This window comes from Larus michahellis, chromosome 1, assembly GCF_964199755.1.
Source record: "Larus michahellis chromosome 1, bLarMic1.1, whole genome shotgun sequence".
In the NCBI taxonomy this organism is placed as follows: domain Eukaryota; kingdom Metazoa; phylum Chordata; class Aves; order Charadriiformes; family Laridae; genus Larus; species Larus michahellis.
In genome coordinates, this window is record NC_133896.1 from 86,709,959 (window position 1) to 86,729,967 (window position 20,009).

The 20,009-nt window shown below is 47.1% G+C and overlaps 3 protein-coding genes across 5 annotated transcripts in view; 1 reads left to right on the plus strand and 2 right to left on the minus strand.

The window, feature by feature from the left end:
- BORCS5 (BLOC-1 related complex subunit 5) overlaps positions 1–4,171 on the minus strand; it is an 81,357-nt gene extending 77,186 nt beyond the window's left edge. For all 3 annotated transcript variants that reach the window (XR_012587404.1, XM_074589962.1, XM_074589971.1), the window contains exons 1-2: positions 4,041–4,171; positions 3,232–3,375 (exon numbers count right to left, since the gene is read on the minus strand). Coding sequence is in view for 2 of the 3 variants with exons in the window: in XM_074589962.1 (XP_074446063.1) it covers positions 3,232–3,375; positions 4,041–4,098 (202 nt within the window). In the remaining variant the exon portion in view is untranslated. The remainder of the gene's footprint in view (positions 1–3,231; positions 3,376–4,040) is intronic.
- Positions 4,172–6,430: 2,259 nt separating this feature from the next.
- On the minus strand, positions 6,431–9,914 carry LOC141744334 (putative G-protein coupled receptor 19). The gene is made up of 2 exons (XM_074590012.1): positions 8,921–9,914; positions 6,431–7,842 (listed from the first exon to the last, which is right to left on the minus strand). The coding sequence occupies exon 2, from the start codon at positions 7,820–7,822 to the stop codon at positions 6,578–6,580; it is 1,245 nt and encodes a 414-aa protein (XP_074446113.1). The 5' UTR covers positions 7,823–7,842; positions 8,921–9,914; the 3' UTR covers positions 6,431–6,577.
- Positions 9,915–12,757: 2,843 nt separating this feature from the next.
- Positions 12,758–19,313, plus strand: MANSC1 (MANSC domain containing 1). The gene is made up of 3 exons (XM_074589999.1): positions 12,758–13,183; positions 14,046–14,186; positions 17,947–19,313. Exons 1-3 carry the CDS (start codon positions 12,964–12,966, stop codon positions 18,954–18,956), a joined length of 1,371 nt encoding a protein of 456 aa, XP_074446100.1. The 5' UTR covers positions 12,758–12,963; the 3' UTR covers positions 18,957–19,313.
- Positions 19,314–20,009: the final 696 nt, after the last annotated feature.

Genomic DNA, 20,009 nt, shown 5'->3' on the forward strand with positions numbered 1-20,009 from the left:
CCTTTCTGTCCACATGAATATAGCACCAGAGAAGATAGTCCCTGGCATTAAGAAAAAATACATTCCAGTCCTTGACTCACCATAGTAGGTGCTACACAACCACTTCAAGACAGTACCACCTACCCCACTGAATGGCTACATCCAACAGATTCAAACACTGGAATCAGCAAATGCTTAAATGCTGACTTCTCAAACAGTGCTTATTATACATGCTCAGTAGCAACAGTACTTCAAAGAACGCAAACATTACTCAGAAGGACCCTACACAACCATAGCTGTAAGTCTGAGGTGCAATTTTTGCTGCAGAAGTCAAGGAAAACCTAGTATGAAAGATGTAATGGACACAACACTGGCGTTTTCTTTCGTGCAAGCGTGTACAATGCTAAAGACCTCCAGCTTCACTGACCACAGCTCAACACAATATGGCTAGGAGAGACTAGTGCTTCAGCTCTTAAGCGCTTTTTCTCTCAATAACATGCAGTCTCTTCATGACCACGTACTTCCCCACTCCATCAATTTAACTATTAGGCTTCTTCTGAGACTTCAAAGCAAAACATAACCCTTCGGCTTAAGCAAAGTCAAGGGAAAAACTGAAAAGAATAACGAAGCTCACAAGGGCTACAAGTTCACGTCTTCATGTCTCCAAGCTGGTAGATCAGAAGACACAAGCTTTTAGGGTTAACTCCTAAAAGGTCTCTAATGTCCTTCTACATCCATTCCAGGAACATGATCTTGCATGTGAAGAATACAGAGAAGAGACCAGTCCAGAATGGAACAACTTCTTGAGCCAGCCTGTGGCAGATCTGAGGCCTCTCAAGACTCAACTCACTCAACAGACTACACTGCTTTCTGTAGTGAACACAAGCATCACAGTCCTGTTGTTCAAGTAACAATAAGCATTCGAGGCTGAAAAAGCTGTTTGCAGAATTAAACATAATTAAGAATGCAATACCCCTGAGCAGTCACCAGATGTCACCACATCTCAAGAGACTGGGAGGGAAACTCTTAGCCAGCAAAGCGACAGAAATAGAAAAGATTTCTATCATACATGCACAGCTTCAGGTCCGAAGTAAGACCAGCAAAAGCAACTCGGTGACTAAGGCGACTTCCCATCATACAACTTAATGCATGCATGTTTAGGAGTTAAGGGACCTGGACTGGCTATCTAAGGCAGTGACTTCCAACCTTTCTATCTCAGCCACATGGCTACTGCTCTCTCTTATTTCTCGCTTCCTACCTCAAGCTCTGTATCATTGCTCCTCAACCACCCATATAGGAACACCACCTCTGGAAGCGATCACCAGTCCCACTTCCCAGGACTTCCACAGCTCTCATGCAACCCAGGTTTGCTCACCACAGTTCAAGGCTGGGTGGAACTGAAACTCCTTGTCATCGCACTCTTATACATACACAACAACCTCGGTACCAGATGTTAACGCAACTTCTAAATTTGGTCTCTCAGATTAAGAGTTCCTTATTTCTTTTGTGGATTTGGGTTCCAGCATTCACATTCCAGACTGTCACTGGTGAGATCCTAGCTCTGCCTTTCGTACAAGGCAGGACTCGGACAAAGCATGTTCTGCCTACAGGTAATGACCCAGCCTCCTGCTGACATGAACGCTGCGCCAGCATCAGCAATCTTACAGTCCTTTCTAAAATGGTAGTGAAAGTGTCAGGAATAAATCAAATACAGATTTCTACATCACCCTCTGTAAAATTAAAAACAAAAAATAGTTGAAAAAATAAAAAGGTGTAACTAACACACACACTCTCTTTTCTTGGTCAAGAGGGACAGCAGTACCAGCCCCAAAAATATTCATATTTGCTTTTCTCCTACTTAGTGGCATCCCCATCTTTCTGTCGCTTCTGCTAGAAACAGTAGTCACTGCTGCGCACATCTAGACCCCTATCCAGCAGTACCCAATAAAATGCCAAATATTTGGCCCATAGGGCTATCATAGTGTCCACAATTACTAGTCATGTTCCGGGGTCCTCATGCAGTAGACACACACCAAAAACAGAAGTAAAGAGTTCCTATCCAAAAAGTGATACTGTGATTTTACATTGCCCCTAGCACAAAGCTTCTACCATATCTCCCCAGCAGCCACGCATGAATCAATGACACTCAGACCAGTAGTGCCTACACCTTCAGCTGTGCAAGACCATATAATTTCTTCCAGTAGCAGGGAGGGCTAAACATCCCAGCTCCTTCCTCTCTGTCACAGCAGGCCTAAAAGGCATGAGTAAGTGCTGCAGCCAATGTACACATGCACAGTAGGCCTTGAATTAAAAAAAAAAAAAAAAAAAAATTGGCTCAGTGAGTGTCCACTACACAGCATATTCACACAAGTTTGCTGACCCACACCGTTCCAGGGAGGGGAGCCCAGAAGCAGGCTGCTTTTACCAAATCAATTCATGCAGGCTGCTCCAGGCAACTTCCTTCCTAAGGGACTTTCAGATACTAAGAACACTGCACAGTCTCCAGAAAAAAGAGGTAGCTAGAAGCCAGGCCACACAAAATGCATAAACTGGTTTTGGTAAACTGTAGGCTTGACAACTCCCGATTTAAATCTTCACTTCCCTTTGAACAGAATAGGAGGAAAAAAGAATGGGTGCAGGGGAAGAAAGAGAAAAAAATGGGACAAAGAGAAAAAAAGAAAGAAAGAGAGAGAGACACAGTGGGAATTTAAGAGGTCCACTGATATAAAGGGATGTTGTTAACACAGGACTTAAGGACCCACACAGTCCACCCACCCCCTTCCCAAAACCAAGAACAAAACCTCCTCTAGGTTGGAAACCACAACAAGAAATCTTGACTTCAAGCAACTGAATCCACACATAGCTATGACTCCAAGAGAGTAACACACAGATGTTTTTAAGAGCCTTGAGCAAAACTGGAGACTGCGGCCCATCATATATTAGAATGTAACACAGCATCTCTCATCAACCAGTGGCACAGGGCAAGCTGACGTGCTTAGAGATGAACTGCCTCCACAGCAGATGGTTCCACTGCAGAGAACATTACCAGCACACCTCTAAACCACATCACCCACTGTTTAGAAGGCTGGGAATAATTATGACAGAACAAAAGAAAGTAAAGTTTAAAACAAGAGGGATAGTGAAAAATATGGTCAGAAATATGAACCTCATTAGGAACCTCAGGGTACATAAAGCTCATTAGGTACCAAAAAAACCCCAAACCTTTAAAAACAGAGGAATAACAATTGCTACCTTTCAAAAGGGGCTGGAAAGTTGGAATTTCCTGCAGTTTTATGACATCTGGATCATTGCTGACATTCCGGGAGGACTGTGTTCCTGGGGCCACCACCACAATGTCATCCATTTTTGCTCGTTGCTTGGCTGGCGACGGAGATGCTGGAAGGATACAGGGGGAAAGGGAACGATCAAATTAATATGCAGATTCCACCAGAACTCAACCCTAAGTGAATGTTGCCTTGTTTGACATAGCCCAGGTACATTTCCCTGCAGTATACACACACGTTACCGAGATCGCTGAAGGATGCCACGCTCCCTTTTCATCCTCTCGCTGAGAATGCATTACATCCAGCAAAGCTTTTTCAAAAAATCAGGTAGCAGCTGATTCTCCAACACCCGCACCACTGACAACCCCCCCTCCTTGTTCTCCCCCGGGCCCTGCACCCCGCTCCCTCCCTCCCTCCCGGGAGGCGGCAGACAGGCCCTCGCCGGGGCTCCGGGCTGCACCCACCCCGCCGGCCGGGCTGATGCCCCCCGGCCGCCCGAAGTGGGCCCGCCGCCCTCCCCGAGAAAGGGCCGGCGGCCGCTGCCTGGCAAAGGAAAACCGTTCCCTTCTCCACAGACGCCCGCCTCCGACCCTCGCCTCCTCCGCTCCCGCCGCACCAGGCCCCTGCAGCGGGGCGCGGCGCCGCCACAGAACCGCCCCGCCTCGCCTCGCCTCGCCTCCACAGGGGGACGGGGAACCCGCTGCCGGGACGCTCGCCCACCCTTCCTCCCTCTCGCTGCTCCCCTCCCTCCCTCCCCGCAACGCAGCGGGCACCGACCTGAGGCGCTGGGCTCGCCCAGGCGGCTACCGGCCTCCGCGCTCTGCTCCGCTCCCATGGCGATGGCGGCGGTGCCACCGGCCTCGGCCTTCACCTTCTTCGCCGCCGCCGCCGCCGCCGCCGCCGCCGCCGCCGCCGCCGCCGCCGCCTCCTCCTCCTCCTCCTCCTCCTCCTCCTCCCGCCGCCGCCGCCGCCGCCGCCGCCTGCTGCAGCACCGGGGGGTAGCGCCGCCGCCCGCCGACGGGGCTTCCGCCTGCGCCGGCCGGCGGCTGCGCCCGGGTCGCCGGCAGGCCCCGCCCGGCGCCGTGCGGCAGGCGGGGTTCCGCTGTAGGGACTAGGCGACGGCGGCCGGGAGGCGGAGGGAAGAGGGGGGATGGCGGCTGCGAGGGCGGAGGCCTCGCCTCTCCACCCCTAGCCCGCAGGCGGCTGGGCCTGCGGCGGGCCCGCCTCCCGCCTCAGATCTCTCTAAGCCGGAGTGGCTGGGGAAGCGCACGGGGGGAAGTTTCGGGGCGGGGGGCAAAACAGCACTAATCTGTTTTGGTTTTTTTTAATTATGGATGTTGGATTTTCTGTCCTCAGGCAAACCCGCTAAACCCCAAAGTGCTGGGTCTGCATCCCAGAGTGCCCGGTAAAGCCACCCTGGGGCTGGGCCATGCTGTTCTCCCGTGGCTTCATCGGTCGGCTCGCAGACATGTCCCCTCACCCCCCAAAACTGCAGCCCCTTGTCTGCGGCAGTGAGTCCCATGTGGGAAACGGCCATTGCCAGCTGCATTTACCCATGCGCCAAAAGAAGCCTGGGACAAAATTTGACAAGGCAACTCAGGTTAAGCCAAAAGAACAAATGAAAAGGAGAAGGAAACACGCTTTGAGATTTCAGACTTCTCATTTCCATATTTGACAGAACAAAGCCACACAGTTGTCTACGACAGAAGAATTGTCTATAAATACGGAACAGTGCTGGTGCGTGATAGCTTCTGAACAAGCCTGTTCTCTGCCCACGCATGATGGCCAGCGTCATTGAAAGCTCTGCACGGAACTCAGCTTCGTTTCTCTTGGCTGCCTTTGCTAATTGCACCGAGATTTAATTTAACGCAAAAATAGTGCTTCTGTCTCGTATGAACTGCGCCTCACTGTTACTGAGACCAAGGCTATGGGAAGACAATCCCAATCTAACACCACCTTTCGCCAGCTGTAGGCTGTACAGTGTGCTTTTGCAATCTAATTATAATACACCTTTCTTTCAACTCCCTGAACGACTGCTTGGTTCCTGCCAAAATAACAAATAAATAGTATGAAAGAAATGTAGTTATCTGGGGGGAAGAACAAACTATTGGGGGGAAGAACAAACTACTGGTCGCGCAATTCAGTTTACAAACTTCAGTTCCTAATCTGCAATAGACACACGCATGGTTAAAGTCACATAATGTCAAATGATTACAGCCTAACCGGTGCTTGCCATAATGTCATTTGACATTATCCATCAGTCTGCTGCTGTTCCCCTTCCCGCCAGCAGCAAAGCCCCAGACGGTCCCATTGGATTGTTTTCTCACTGCGCTGGCAGAGCAATAGCAGCAGGACCTGGCTCCACCTGCACCCACAGCTCCCTGCCAGCTTGCATCCTCTGGGATGCCTGTTAGGGACCTATTCAAACTATGCACCCGTGGAGGATGCCACCAGGCGAGCGTGTGACTACAGAGCTTGTTTTCCTGCTCCTGTTTGGGAAAAACCACTATTTGCTGCAGGTACCACAACTGTACCCCAGAAGAACTGACTCAGGCCGGGAGACACACTGAATTTAACAGGTGAGGACTCCCTGGGTGCCTGGTACAGTCATGACCCCTTTTGATCAGCAGGTCTTCTCCCAGGCCGTGCCCACCCCTGGCTTCTGGGTGGGTGTACCCGGACGGGTGTAGAAGCAACTCGAGAGGAGGCGGGGAGGGCAAGACCAAGGGAAGGACTTTTCCCAGGCAGTTTGGACCACGAGACCTCTGGAGAGGTGCAATGCTGAAGATGCAAAAGCGTTCAGCGCTGGCCTGAGGCTGACCCTACCAGGGCAGCGGGAATTTGACCGCTGATGTCAGTGGGCTCAGAGTTATGCCAGCATTGCCCACGCATGGACATCTTACCCGTGGGGTCTGAGCGAGTGGGAAAACCCCAGTGCAACAGTATTCACAGGGATATAACGAAAGGAAGTATAGATGGCTTTGGGTGGATTTATACATGGTGGCCAATGGATGGGGATTATAAAAAGCAGTGTTTTTCCTCTCCCTTTTTCCCTACGTACTGATAGTGTAAGAGCTGTTCTGTTTTGTAAAGAAGTTATGCTGGTGATTCAGGGAGAGCAGTTCCACAAAGCAGAAGGTAACTGAAATAAAATGGACCGGACACATCAAAATCAATGCATTTAATAAAATAAAACATCTTCTTTTCTTCCCTAAAAGTTGTGTTAAAAACATGTATATGTACATTGGTTCAAAACCCAGAGAAAGCTCCTTGTTCAGGGGGTACATCGTAATTTTTCAAAGCAATGAAGCCAACTAGACAAATGTATTTGGGGGATTAGACTGAATAGGCCAGGCAAGCTTTTTTTCCTTTGCTTCTCTGTTAAAAGCATCATAGATGGAGTCTTTGGTGACAGTTTTGGCCGGAGCTGGGATTTCTGCAATCCCAACGTGATTTTTTTTGGCTATCCTGGAACTGGTGGTGATGGTGTATGCGTTGCTTCTGTAGCATTTCATGGCGGACATGCAACACGTTTCTTTCATCCCTCTTCTGAAGTTTGCATTGTACACAGAGTAGAGGGTTGGCTTAGAGGCTGAAGAACTGAAAGAGATCCAGGTGATGGCCAGGAAAACCAAGGAGCTCTTTCTGTAGTCTGTTTCCTGCGGGTGCCACAGTTGTACCACGTAAAAAGGGAGCCAGGACAGGAGAAACACGGAGTTTAACATTAAGAACATCTTGATGGTTTTCACCTTTGTTCTTGGGACGATGTTCATTGTCCTCCTGACAGTCATGCCATCGGTGCCTATTCTCCAAATGTACTTGATGACTTTCTGATAGAAGAGGATAATGAGCATGGAGGGGATCAAAAACACCACCAAGAGGTGGATGATACTGTAGACGGCTCCTTCCCAAGAACTGGGGAGAAAAAAGTTGCAGTGGTCGTCGCTGTTGGAGCCATAGAAGAAGAAAGCCGGTGATGCAAAGACAGCGTCAAACAGCCAAGAGGCCAGAATCATTTTCTTGGCTTTCTCCCTGGACACTTTGAAGCTCAAGGGGTAGACAATAGTGTAGAATCGATCCACGCATATCGAGAGGAGCACGTAGATCTGGACTCCGGGGGTGAGGTACTGTACGTACCTTACCAGCTTGCACATCACATTCCCCAGCACCCACCTGCCCCAGATAAACTGGAGCAGCACGAAGGGCACACTTGCAACACTGATGAGAAGGTCTGCACAAGCCATGGAGACAACAAAATAGTTGGTGGTGGATTGTGTCCTCCTGCTCCTGTGGATCACTAAGCAAACGAGGGAGTTTCCAAAGACGGAAACCAGCCACAACACTCCCAAAACCATGCTGGCTGCTGCAATTTCCCCTGGCCTCAGCTCATACTGCAAGACAGTGTGGTTCCTGCTTGTGCTGGGTCCTATGGGTGACTCCGCCATCTCGCAGCCAGCAGGAGGGATGGAGGTTTTGGGGTAGCTCTTGTTCTGCTGCGGGAGCAATAAGGTAGGGAGAACAGAAGGACCGCTGCTGTTATCCATGCTGTGGGGAAACATGGCCAACTCTTCTGCTCAGGCTGCATCAAGAGAGAAGAGAAAATGTTGTATTTAACAAGTATGTGGGAAAAACCTACCTTAACTGGTGAAAGCTAATTTTAAACTACCTAAAGTAGTAGGTTTCAGAGAAATGGTCAGAAATCTCTGGTGAGATTATCTGGTGGAGCAGAGGCCATGAAGTTTCATGCAGATTCTTATGAATGGCCTGAGTATTTTAGGACAGGCACTCCTGTCCTCCGAAAGACAAATGTCCCTTTCACAGATAGAGACTGAGGTGCAGTTTCACCAGTGCTGCTGACCTGCAAACTGAGTGAGTGGAATATGCCCCACTGATCCCAGAAATGAGCTGTACTTCTGGAGTGCGTGGAAGTTGCAAAAAACCCACACCAACAGTGTCCCTGCTGCCTTGACTTGACATAAATCCATCAAGCAGATAGACAAAGGAGCTGTTTCTTATACCGAGAGGTGGAATGGGAAGTAATATTTCTCACAATCTTCATTGATAAGGATGCTAGCAGCCAAACCCTGCTCCCATCCAATCATTAGTACCATTGGTGTTAATATCCCCAATATCCTTGAATCTTTTTGTTTCTGGATGTAACTTTGGAAGGTAAGTGAGGTCTGAGTTTGAAGGCAAGGGAAAGCTCAGCGCGGTGGAAGGACTGGCAGCAAGCTGGGTGGGCGCTCCTCACCATGAATCCTCCTCAGCCCTTCCACAGTGAGGAGATTTTCATCAAGCGTTGGACACTGTGTAACTTAAAGTGTCTCTCCTGAACATCAACACTATCCCCACACATCCTCGCCTTGTTAGTTACCTGCCCCATCAAGGGTAACCTTTCCTGCTGTCACCCTGAGAAGAAGGGTCCCCCAAAACCTGCAGAAGCGTTTTTTATCAGCGGCAGAGTTTTGATTCAAAAGTAAAACTCTAGGGGAGGAGGTAAATGTTCTCATGCAGCTGAGGTAGGGGGGGAGCCTTTTGATTTCCACCAGTGGAACTTCGGGTTGCAGCGGTTGAACTGTCACTAGACACTACTGCTGTCAGCTGTTGAGGATCTCTATGCTCTGGAGAAAACCCGGGGGGAGGGTCAATATCCTTACCTTGGTCGGGGATCTCCCAAGCAGCAAGACTGACTCTTCACAGCTCCCCCTGCCGAGCGGAGTCCATCCGCCACCAACCTGCAGGTCTGTGGGTGACCCAAGAGGCAACTGAAGGGTTGCCATGAGCAACTGACACCAACACACAACACGGAACCTCTGCCCACGGCTGTGTCACGGGGAGCCCTTGCCCAGCTCTGGGAAAGGACTCAGTTGCCTTGGCTTGGCCTTGGGACGTGCCAAAGTTCTGAGCTCAGGAGTCCTCTGTTGAGACAACCTGTGGGTTTGCAGGGGTGCAGGGGTTGCCAGATGAGTCCAACCCCTGTTCTTTTTAAATGTGCATGTCTCCGTTTATAGTTCCCCCGTGTTTCCTTTTCCTTTCTTTTCTTTCCAGACCCTTGAAGGCCTTCCTCCTTCTTTCCATCTCCTGTACAGACGTTGCCTTGCCTGGGCACTGATACCACATAGCCTTCACAGCTCCAAGGCCAGGTACTGAACGTCACCAAATTGGTGGGTGCAAGGCAAAAAAAGAGATTGGAACCGGGTTTAAAGGAGGTTATGGCTCTGTTAGCTGCTAAACAACTCACTATTATTAGATGGACAGTAGTTGAACTTGGGGGCCCCCAGTGTTTACCTCTTTAAAGCAGCACAGAGCAGTCATCCAACGCGGACTCTCATTGCTGACTACAACCCCACCCCCAATGCCAACTCAATCAATAATCTGTTGACTTTTTAGACAGTGTTTTTCACCTGCCTGGATGCTCGAGTGTCCTTTCTATTTGTGAGCTAGCACTGAAATACAGCTTCTGGGACAAATTTTTATATTAGTTGCATTGGGCCAGCACATTTAACTTCAATTCACGTCCTTTCCACTTCCGCATAATGGATTTCTCGCTCCTCTCTACAGTGTTTTCTTTTATTTTTGTGAAAGTGTGAATTTGTGGTATATCACCACCCCTGAAAAGTTTTAATTTACCTATCAACCATCGTCTGTGTCTACCACGTGGAATTTTATCATTGAAAACATTATTAAAATAAAGTTCTATTTAAATGTGTTAGTTGTGTAAGTGAATTCCTTATTTTGTCTCTAATGTGGATATAATACAAATCCTCTGTAGTGTCCTGCGTCCAGTAACTAAATTAATGTGCCTGAAACTGTGTGTGGTTGTACATATCTACATTAGGATATATAAACCTGATGTTTGTATTACCATGACCCAAGCAACTTAAGCGCCTTGCCAAATACTTTGTATAGTTTCTTATCAGTTTTGCTTTTCCTTTATGACTTACTCTGTACATTCAATGCTTGACATAAGGGGATTATTTGAAACTGTCCGATTGGTACATGAAAGATGTAGCTGCAGGTTCCTCTGAAGGGCCTGGCTAGGGCTTAAGGCAGAAGCTGTGCCTGGGGGTAACACAGCACAGGAATAGCCCTGACCTACCTGTCCCTGCATGGTGACACGTTGGTGTGCAGTCCCGATTACATGGGCACAGTCCCATTTGCCTCATTGCTGCTACTGAGCATTACAGAATGTGACTGCCGTGCTCTTGGACTCTCTAAGACTGGCTTACAGTGACTAGTTTGGAGGAGAGGGTGTTAACTGTACATACAGTGTATGCAAGTGCGAATACCCACAAACGTACATATATATATATTTGAAGTTCCTCTTATCTGCACCCAGGTGTTTCACCCTGTAGGGCACCAGCTCCCAAGCAGAGATGCTCTACAGAGGTAGAAAAACACCTTTAGTGACTTAGCTGTGACACAGGGCTGATGGGGTCTGTCCATCTTCCTCTCCCTCAGCATCCCTTCCTTCCCATCTTGGTGGGGAGGGAAGCACAGCAGCCACTGGGCAAGGCTGGCTCTCTCCTAGCCAGCCGCAGTGGTTTCTGCATGGCTTTTGGTGGACCTCAGCTTCCCTGTACCTCAGCAGCCTGACTGAATTGAATCTGCTCTCTCCAGGGAGGCTGGGTGCCCACCCTATAAAGAAGAGGTGGGAAGGGGGCAAAGAAGCAATGGTGTCTGGACAAGGGCAGTTGTGTCATCCCATAGTATCTCTACTGCCTTGCTCATATTACATATCACATCAGCCCTCCTCATATTCCCTCAATCATCTACGCCTGTCTCACCACAGTAGTCTCCGCACAGGGCTCCATATTCGCTCTCCTTCCAGCATCCTGACACCCCCAACCCTTAACACTATTCCAACAGTCCCAGTGAAGAACCGTTTTCCTCACCCTCAAGTTACAACCACCCCAGCCAGACCTTTAGCCATTTTTTTTTTTTTTTTTTTTTTTTTTTTTATGAGCTTCTTTCAGCTTGGCTTCTTCCACCACCACTATGTAAGCAAAGGCAGGTGGCAGCTGGGACCCTGCCTAATGCATAGCACAGGTAATATTTGTGCTTGCTTTTAGTATTCAGTCTCACAGTTCATTCACTGTATGATACGGTTAGTAGGTGACACTTTAAATGTTTGCATTCTCTTGCAGATTTTTCTTTTAAGAGTGAAAAAAGTTTTACCAGTTTACCAAAAGAGGGAAGCCTGGCTACCAAACTCTCCCTCTGCATTTCAAAAAACTATAAATAAACATTTTCTGAAAGAAAAGCAGCTGAAAATTTCAGGAAAAAAAAAAAAAAAGCACCAAGAATGCAAGAATCACAATGAAACATTAGGAATTGCCCCAAACTGGCCATCTGATGTGAAATGAGAAGATAGGCTCAGTCTCTTCCCGCACATACCTCCAAATAAAAGCCAACACCACCCAGCTGTGTTAACAAAGGAGACGGGGACTGGCTGGGCATGAAGAACAAGTCAGCCGCCCGTCCCTTGGCGTGGGTCCATGGTGTCGGGCAGGCAGCAGCAGGGCAGGATGAAGCAGGATGTGTCCCTGCTGCTGCTGCTGCTGCCGCCGCCGCCCCTTGCAGGGAAGGATCTCAGAGAAGCAAGAAATCTCACCTCTGTTTAAGTTTCTTTCTTTAAAGCAGACAGCAGATGTCTGCCAGAGATGGGACCAGATGGCCTATTTTCATCATTCTACCCTAACTGTTACAATGTGTAGTATAACCTGCCCCTTTGGTAGCTCTTCACGTAATGGCCCACCCCTAAAAAGAAAGTGTCTTTTATTTACAGATAACTGTATTATTCTAAGTACTCATACTACTCTCACCCTTCTCTGTAAGGATGAGAGACCTGAAAAAGAAGGAATATATCTTACAGTCTTTTTATTCCTTGCACTCCTTACTCTCTGGGCCACTATTACTCCTAAACGCTGCCCCAAAAGTAATAATAAAAAAAAAAAACAATTACAAAGAGGAAGTGAAAAATTTCCCAGGAAAAAGCATTACTTAAGCAATCAATCGCACTAAGGCCATTGAGGGAGTAGACAGGCTTGTCCATACAACTCCCCTTCCGCAAACACCCTGTGCTTTGGCGGCGGTTTGAACAGGATTACTCGGGGAGACGAGAGACGCTCACGCAGACACCAGAAGATGCACATGTCCATTTAGACCAGGACGTGCAGATTAACCGCTTTCACGACCGCCTCCAAAAGCGGATCTCAGTCGGAGGAGACCGAGCCAAACCACATCAGCCTGACCCACCACCCCCCAAGAGTTTCACCGGGTGGTTTTCCCTTTGCGCCCGGGACCGGCGAGCGGCTGGAGGAGCGGAGCCGCCCCCGCAGCCCCGCCGGGCGGGCCGAAGGGAGGGCGGGCAAGCCGGAGGGAAAGGGGGGTGGCTCGGATCCGCCTCCCCCGGCCCCTCCTCCCGGAGGTGTCGGCGGATCGGGACTCCCACCGTTCTCCACCGCTGCCTTCCCGCCCTCGGACGCGCAGCGGAGACCAGCCCGGTGGGCGGAGGCGGGGGGGTCGGCCCGAAGGTGCCCCCAAAAACGCATCCCCGCCCCGAGAGCAGAGGAGGCCTCTCGGCGGCGGCTATCCCGGCTACCAGCCCTTCTGGGAAGCTGGCCGCGAAATCCGGTTGCCGGCCGAGGAGGGTCCGGTACGTCCGTGGTAAGGGGCACCCAGAGAGCGGCGAGGGACCATGCAGCCCGCTAGCCGCCGGTGGCCCGTTTGCTGGCTAGTGATCGCCTGCGCGGTGGCCAGACCATGCCTGAGTCAAGAGTGCTCCGCCGAGAGAATGGCCGATACCATCGTCGATATAAACTTATCTCTGCCCAAAGGCATCCGGGGCGCGGAGCCGCTGTACGCCCTGAACCCCGAAGCTTGTGTCCGCGCCTGCTGCTCGGGGGAAAAGCTGTCAGGTAACCGGCTCCTCTTCCATCTTTTCTGTGACTGTGTACGAGCAGCGCTTGGGAAATTACTTCTGAAGTTGTCTGGGATAAGGGCATTCTCTATATTCAGCCCGCAAACGTTAATTTACCCTTTCCTTCACGCTGCGATGAGTAACGGCTTGCAGCTGCTATCCTGTTTTGCCAGGTGCGGTGTCAGATCTTAATGCAAGACCTCAGAGTGTTCAGGAAAATAGCTGCAGTAAAGGGACAGTGGTAATTTTAAATGATAAAAACTCTCAGACCCCCAAACTTTTAAGAGCCGGGAGCTGTATTTCGTAGATGTGCTACAAAGTAACCGACATGTTGCGCTACATTTAATTTCTGCCAAAAATGAGAGTGCTTACCCTTCTCTGAGAGGGCTGATTCGCATCAAGCTCTTGGAGCAGTAGGAGGTACAGCAGCAGCGAGTAGATATGACAGTGGTAAAAGTGACCCCCCTAAGCAGCAAGAAGCCAAGAGATTCCTGGGATGTGAAGGGAAAAGTGGATAACTAACCTCCTTCCCGATGAGTATATCAAAGAAGTTTTCAGATTTATCAGAATTTGGCAGTGCGGTACAGAAGAGGGGAGGATGAAGGGTTAGTCTCATTATTTCCCCAAGTTCATTTGTGCAGGAAGGGGAAGGTGTGACCTTTTGTATGTTGGCCCTGGGCCATTCTTTTGCAGTCCTGGGTTGTTTTTACTGTTGGAATGTTGTACGTTAGTACTTTTCCTCTTACTCACTGGAGGAAAAACTAATTTAACAGATCAGAGCTTATTATCAAGATGGTATAAAAGTTCTTATTGCTGAAATACGTGTTTGTGTGTATATATATATCTCTCGTGTTTTGCAGGAGACAAGATGTGTAATTTGATGATTTTTGACACTCAAAGGACAAGCACACATCCGAACTGCTACCTGTTTTACTGCCCTAGCACAGAGGCTTGTCCAATGAAACCCGCGACGGGATATGCGAGCTACAAGATAACTAAAGGTAAATAATATTTAGAGCCACTAGTCCCCACACTAGATGACTTTTGCACCTGTGAGTTTTCAGTAGTGACCAGAAAATGTTTGGGGTTGCGTTTTCGGTAAAATGCTCTAATCCAAGCACTGTAATTTGAAAATGCTGCTCTTTTGCTTTGTGGAAGGTGGGTGGGCAGGTGTGTGGCGAGCTCTTGTGTGGGCCCATCTTTCTGGTTAGAATAACATTCCAACCCTTATTGAATTCCTTCACGTTAAATTTAGAACTCTTCATAATTTTCCCTTGCTTAAAACAAAAAGAAGCTGCTTCAGTCTTGGTATATTCAAGAAGGAAAATTTCCTCTGTGTAGTGCTGAAGAGTATCACTAAGAACAACAGAAATACGATGCCCTTGTAGCCATCTACATATTCAAAGGATCCATGATACGCTGATGAATACCATATACACACAGGGAGAAACACCGAGCAAGTGTTGGGTAAGACTCGGATCACCACTGTGATGCTGCTGAGTAATTGGCAATAGTAATCATTATTCTCTGCTTTCAGTTAGGGAACCTGAAGTGCAGATGCAAAAGGACTAAGCTCAAAGCTTTATGGCATGTGGGCTATGCCATCAGAAATATCTTGCTATCTGTCATGTGCTGTGGGATTTTTAATAGCAAGTCTTACTTGTTGACTGACGTTGGCTCGCGCCACGCCTGCTTGAACGGCTCAGATAAGAAACTGATAATTAGACTGTCCTCCTGCCAAGAGTTCACAAGGTGGTTTCGGTGTGGCTGCTTGAGAGAGCAGAAATTTCGTGTTTCCAGAGACTGAACTTTTGCTGAAAAAGAGAACTTTTCCAAGAGGAACTATGCAAGGAGCGACAGCAGGATATGAAGAAAGATTATTCACATCATGTTACCCAATAACTTTGTGCAAGCACAGGCACACAAGAATTGAGCAAAAGCAACGCGCAACAAATTAACTGCATGCCTGTAAAATTATCATGAGAACTATTCTTTTCTCCAGCTCTTTCTCCCTTAGAAGAATACAGGGGTTTCAAACACAGAAACAAGGAATGTAATCGTACTTGTGCTTTCATCCTTCATGTAGTGTAATGCTCAGTTAACAACTTGATTGCATATACCATCACTTTTTCATTTTGCATTTTTTAGCTTCTGTAAACATTGAATTATGGAAAAATTATGCTAGCGTATTTACCTTATGTTCCCAATAGGTTTTCAAAGGTAGCACCTTAGCAGTGTTGGTACTGACAAACATTTCAAGCTTCATTTTTTCGGATGAGAATCTGCATGTGGTGACACTGAAAACCAAACCAAAAGGGGGAAAGACATTTTATTGGTAATCAAGCATCTTAAAATACTGTTGCTATGTTAGTAATGGAATTCTGTTTTTTCTTTTTTTAATGATTCTGCTGGCTGCTAACTAATGGAAACAACCTATGGCTTGGGATGTAAAACATTTCCTTGTCCCAGTTGCAAAGAGCTATTGCTAAAAAAGAAATAACATTTCTGGTTTCTGCTGTTCATGTACTTTTGCGGTGCTTGCCTTTTCCACCCCACTAAGACACCCAGGCAAGACTGGTGGGTTCTAGCAAAGTAGGCTCAGGAGGTGTTCAGTTTGTTTTTGGGTTTTTTTTTTTAAAAGCAACAACCTGAAGTTTGGTTTCTAATGCAGCTTATTGGATTTGAGATATCAGCAGGACCACTTTGGTTTCTTAATCTCTTCTTGAAGTTTGACTTGCGTAGTGCCCTTGTTCTTTCTTGCCAACAAGCATCTCTATCCTACCCCAGCTGTGCCTCGCACGTGACAGTTTTGGGCAATTGCATTTGGGACCTTGTAGTCTAAAATGGAGACGAAGAATACTAGAAAATCAATGTTTGATGCTGGAAATTCATTAAGGCAGGCAGTTACACTAATTAATCTGAGTGCTGCAGAGTAGCAGTGATACTTAACTCCTGTACGGGACCCATCACGTATCCTCCCTGTGCTTCCTCCACCCGTCCTTTGAACGCTGTGTGACTGCTCCCTGCTTGCCTAGCTGTTGCCCAGGCGAGCCAACTGAAGATGACAGAGCATGCTGCAAGTGCTTTGTAGCTGCCACGCTACATCCGCTGGTTGTTTAAATGCACGGGGGGAGAAAGCATCCATGGGAGTGCATCGGGAACAGGGGAAAAGTGAGCTGGGAACTGACCCCACGGTGTTGACAGGCCATTTCCTCGCTGGTGTGGAAATGGGTCCAGAGCTGCAGAAGCAAACTGAGAGTTTGGGTGTCTCTGACCATACAGTTTCTGATTCTCTAATAACTGAACATTTTGTTATTTAAAGCCATTTTCTAAAACCAGAGTATGGCTTTTCTCTAAAGTCAGACCTTGTGGCTGGAGTCCGTTATCTCTACTTAGGATCTTACTTTGCTAACAAGCTAGTACCTGACTGTAAGTTTAGGATAAAAATTGGTGTCTGTGACTCAAGCAAAGTATTTGCTGTTCTCTTGTTTAAAGCATTGCCAGTTTTTCTGTTTGTTGGTTTTGGGGTGGTTTTTTTTGCATTTCATTTTTTTGTGGAGTCTTCAGGCTTGGAAATATATATTACAACAGCAGCCAAGTAGGCTTCTTTGCATGTATAATAAAACTGAAATAAATCCATGCCTCTAGATTCCTACTTGAGAAAAAGGTGACAATGAAAGTGTCATGGGCTTTTTGTTATTTATTTCAATTCCAGTGCAGTTAACAAACCTCTTTATTAAAAAAACAGATGAGTGAGAGTCAGAAGTACTTGAGAGGGTGTTCCCTTTTAAATGTTCTGCACGGCAACTGAATAATAATGATTATATATATTTATATATACACAAATATATATATGTGTGTATGTATATATAAAAACTGAATGATAACAGCCCGTCTTCCCAGAGCTCCTGCTCACCCAATGTCTCTCTATGATACCTGTGTAGAATCAGGCAGCTGCTTTGATTATCGATTGTATGGAATTTGTCACATAAAGCTGTTGCCTTGCTTCCAAATTCTATTAAATAACATTCACCCACCTGGTTTGCAAGCAATACATATCAGCTTCTGCAGAAATGATCAAGTGCAGCCTGCTTCTTGTGGAGGCCTTCACTACAAATACCTCAGAGGCTCTTGGAGTAGTGTCTTCTAGCATGGCAGTAGGGAGCTCAGGTCTTTCCTACAAATCAGCATGCGTATAAAATGGTCTATAAAATGGGATATTATTGCCACCTTCATAAGAGAATTTTTGTATGTGAATTGAATTGTATCAAACAATCACAGGGTGCTTGGATATTACAAAAATAGGAGTATATAATCATCTTTTCTAGGTGAAAATGTGTACATCTGACAAAAAGTGACGTTGATAATATCTACTTCTTAATTGACAGAGGCTGAGAATGGTTTAAAGGCAATGGGCCTACTCACTCTGCATTGCACTGCTAAATAAAACACTTACGTGCATGTGATACGAGCACAAAACAATCAGATTGGGATGCTCACTCTGCACAGGTGAATTCTGTAAGAAGCATCAGTCAGGGTCTGGTGTGCCCAAGCTTGAGACTGACAGGTCTTATGACACAGAATTTAAAAGTCACTCACCATATTTTAAGGAAAGGAAGATCTTGATGCCTCAGTTTCATTAGTCATTACTTTCTGGAGTCCCCTTATATCTCTCTTATTCAGAAATACAAATAGAGCAAGCCTGTGGTAGTCAAAAATAGATTTAATAATTAAATATTGGTATTTCATTTCTGTTTCCAGACACCCATGCCCCAGAGGATACATCCTTCAAAAGTGAGGACTTTTCTTCAAATAGCTATTCCATGTCTTCGGATGCTGGAGCCTTTCTTTCTCCCAGTCAGACTAGCCGTCAGAATCGTACCGCTGCTTTGCAACAATCTGTCTTTCATCAGGCATCTGAACTCCTTAACCACGTGGTCGAGCATTTAGACAACATTGAATTGCATACAGTTTTTCGTGAATCTCAGAAGGCAAAACATCCTGAGAGCTTAGACCCCATCCCAAGCCAGAAAGTAATCAACCTGCCGCCAAATACGACTTCTGCTGTTCGAATTAGAAACCCCTCTGCTTCCTTCCCCACCACTCAGTCTAGCGCTCCTGAACCCAGCAGTACTACTCTGACTCCTCTGCCTACAAGTACCACCCGACCAGAATCTCAAACAACCTCTCTGCATCCTGCTGGTGCTAAACCTACTACCGTCACCACCACTACCACCACCACCACAGCTACCTTTCTGCCTGCTGCGACCACTAGAGCTAAACCTGGTGTCCCTGCCACCAGCATCGCTGGTGCTCATGTTCCTCTTTCCAGTCCTGCAACTTCTGCTTCTGTTTCTGCAACCGAGCGGGTAACCACAAATTCCAGATCTGCTTCCACCCCGTCAGGGCTAAGAACTCCAGCCACCCATCCTGGGCCAACAGTTCTCTCTTCCAACGATACCCGCCATGTCACCCTCCTCTCTTTTTCGGGTTTCACTCTGCCTGCTAGTGATTCCCCGACATCTTTCCAAAACAACCCTCAGGGTTATGACCCATCTGATTCAGAAAGCTACCTGCCAGAGAGTTTTCTGGGAGGGAAAGGTGTCGTTCAGCTGGGAGAAAAAAGCAGCCTTGTAGCAGCTTTGCTTTTTGGGGTGATATTCTTGTTGCTAGTTATCACACTGACAGGCAAGAAAATACACGAATCTCTTCAGAAGAGGCATTATACCAGGCTGGATTATTTGATCAATGGAATGTATGCTGATGTATGATGGGGACAGGGAATAAGATTGTGTGGAGCATCTCCCGCCTTTGAGAGGACAACTCTGAAACGGAACAGTAGATATTGAAATCTCAGAAGAGGATGGATTCCTTTTTTTTTTGCCACTAATGGGAAAGCAGCAGATGGCTTTGGTGGGGAAGAGATCTGCTGAGTACTGCTTTTTCTACTCTGAACTGTAATATCTGTCATTTTTGATTTATTACTAAATCTGGAAAATAAACACTAAAATCCAAGTTAAGCTAAGAAGATCTTGTATTTAAGGAGAAAAAGCACTTGAAAAGCTTAATCTGTACTGTGACAAGATTAGTGGAATAGAAGTACACCTAATAAATTGACTACCTATGCAGCGCGTGAGTGTTTTCAATGCTATTTGCCCCCAAATGCCATAGTGTTACACGATTGTCTGGCAACCCTGTTTACTCTACCTGTAGCCTTAAAGGGGTACTTGGTAGTACAGTTTTGCGTTGAAATGGTTTTAGGTATAAACAGTAAAAATTGTAGTACACGTAAGATAGTTGGCTTAACTTTCCTAAGCTACGTGTATTTTACGGATATGTACCTTTAATGCTCTTTTCTTCTGCTTATTTTCTTCATCACAAGCTATCCTTAAAACCACAGGCTGCAAATCTGAGTTTGCCTTTTCCAAAGAGCTCGCCACCTTGTAGCACGTTGTTTTTTTGCCAGACGTATCAGAGAGAAAGAGTTTTTATCATATCAAAGTAAAGCAAGCTGCAATCAAGCTCTTTCATGACAAACGGCATGATCGAGTGACTTGGCACACGCACAAGAGAGAATCTGTTCCAATACACCTAAATCCCTAACAGTTCAGACTCAACACCTGATCGCAGAGCAGGCAGAAACTTGCGAGGGGGCTTTAGCGAAGACAACAGCTGTATTATTGGCAGAAGACACACAGAAACGTGCGGTCTCCATTTGCTGAGCATCTAAAGGGAGGTAAAACAGTTTTCAAGGAAAATGGTGGCGATGTTGTTGGAGGGTGCCAACCTCAGGGAAGTTTCCTACGGTCAGCAGGAGCAATTGA

Coding starts and splice junctions, on each gene's coding strand:
- LOC141744334 (XM_074590012.1), bottom strand. CDS start 7,822: ATGTTTCCCCACAGCATGGATAACAGCAGCGGTCCTTCTGTTCTCCCT.
- MANSC1 (XM_074589999.1), top strand. CDS start 12,964: ATGCAGCCCGCTAGCCGCCGGTGGCCCGTTTGCTGGCTAGTGATCGCC. Junction 13,184..14,045: donor CTCGGGGGAAAAGCTGTCAG/GTAACCGGCTCC, acceptor CGTGTTTTGCAG/GAGACAAGATGTGTAATTTG. Junction 14,187..17,946: donor GAGCTACAAGATAACTAAAG/GTAAATAATATT, acceptor TTCTGTTTCCAG/ACACCCATGCCCCAGAGGAT.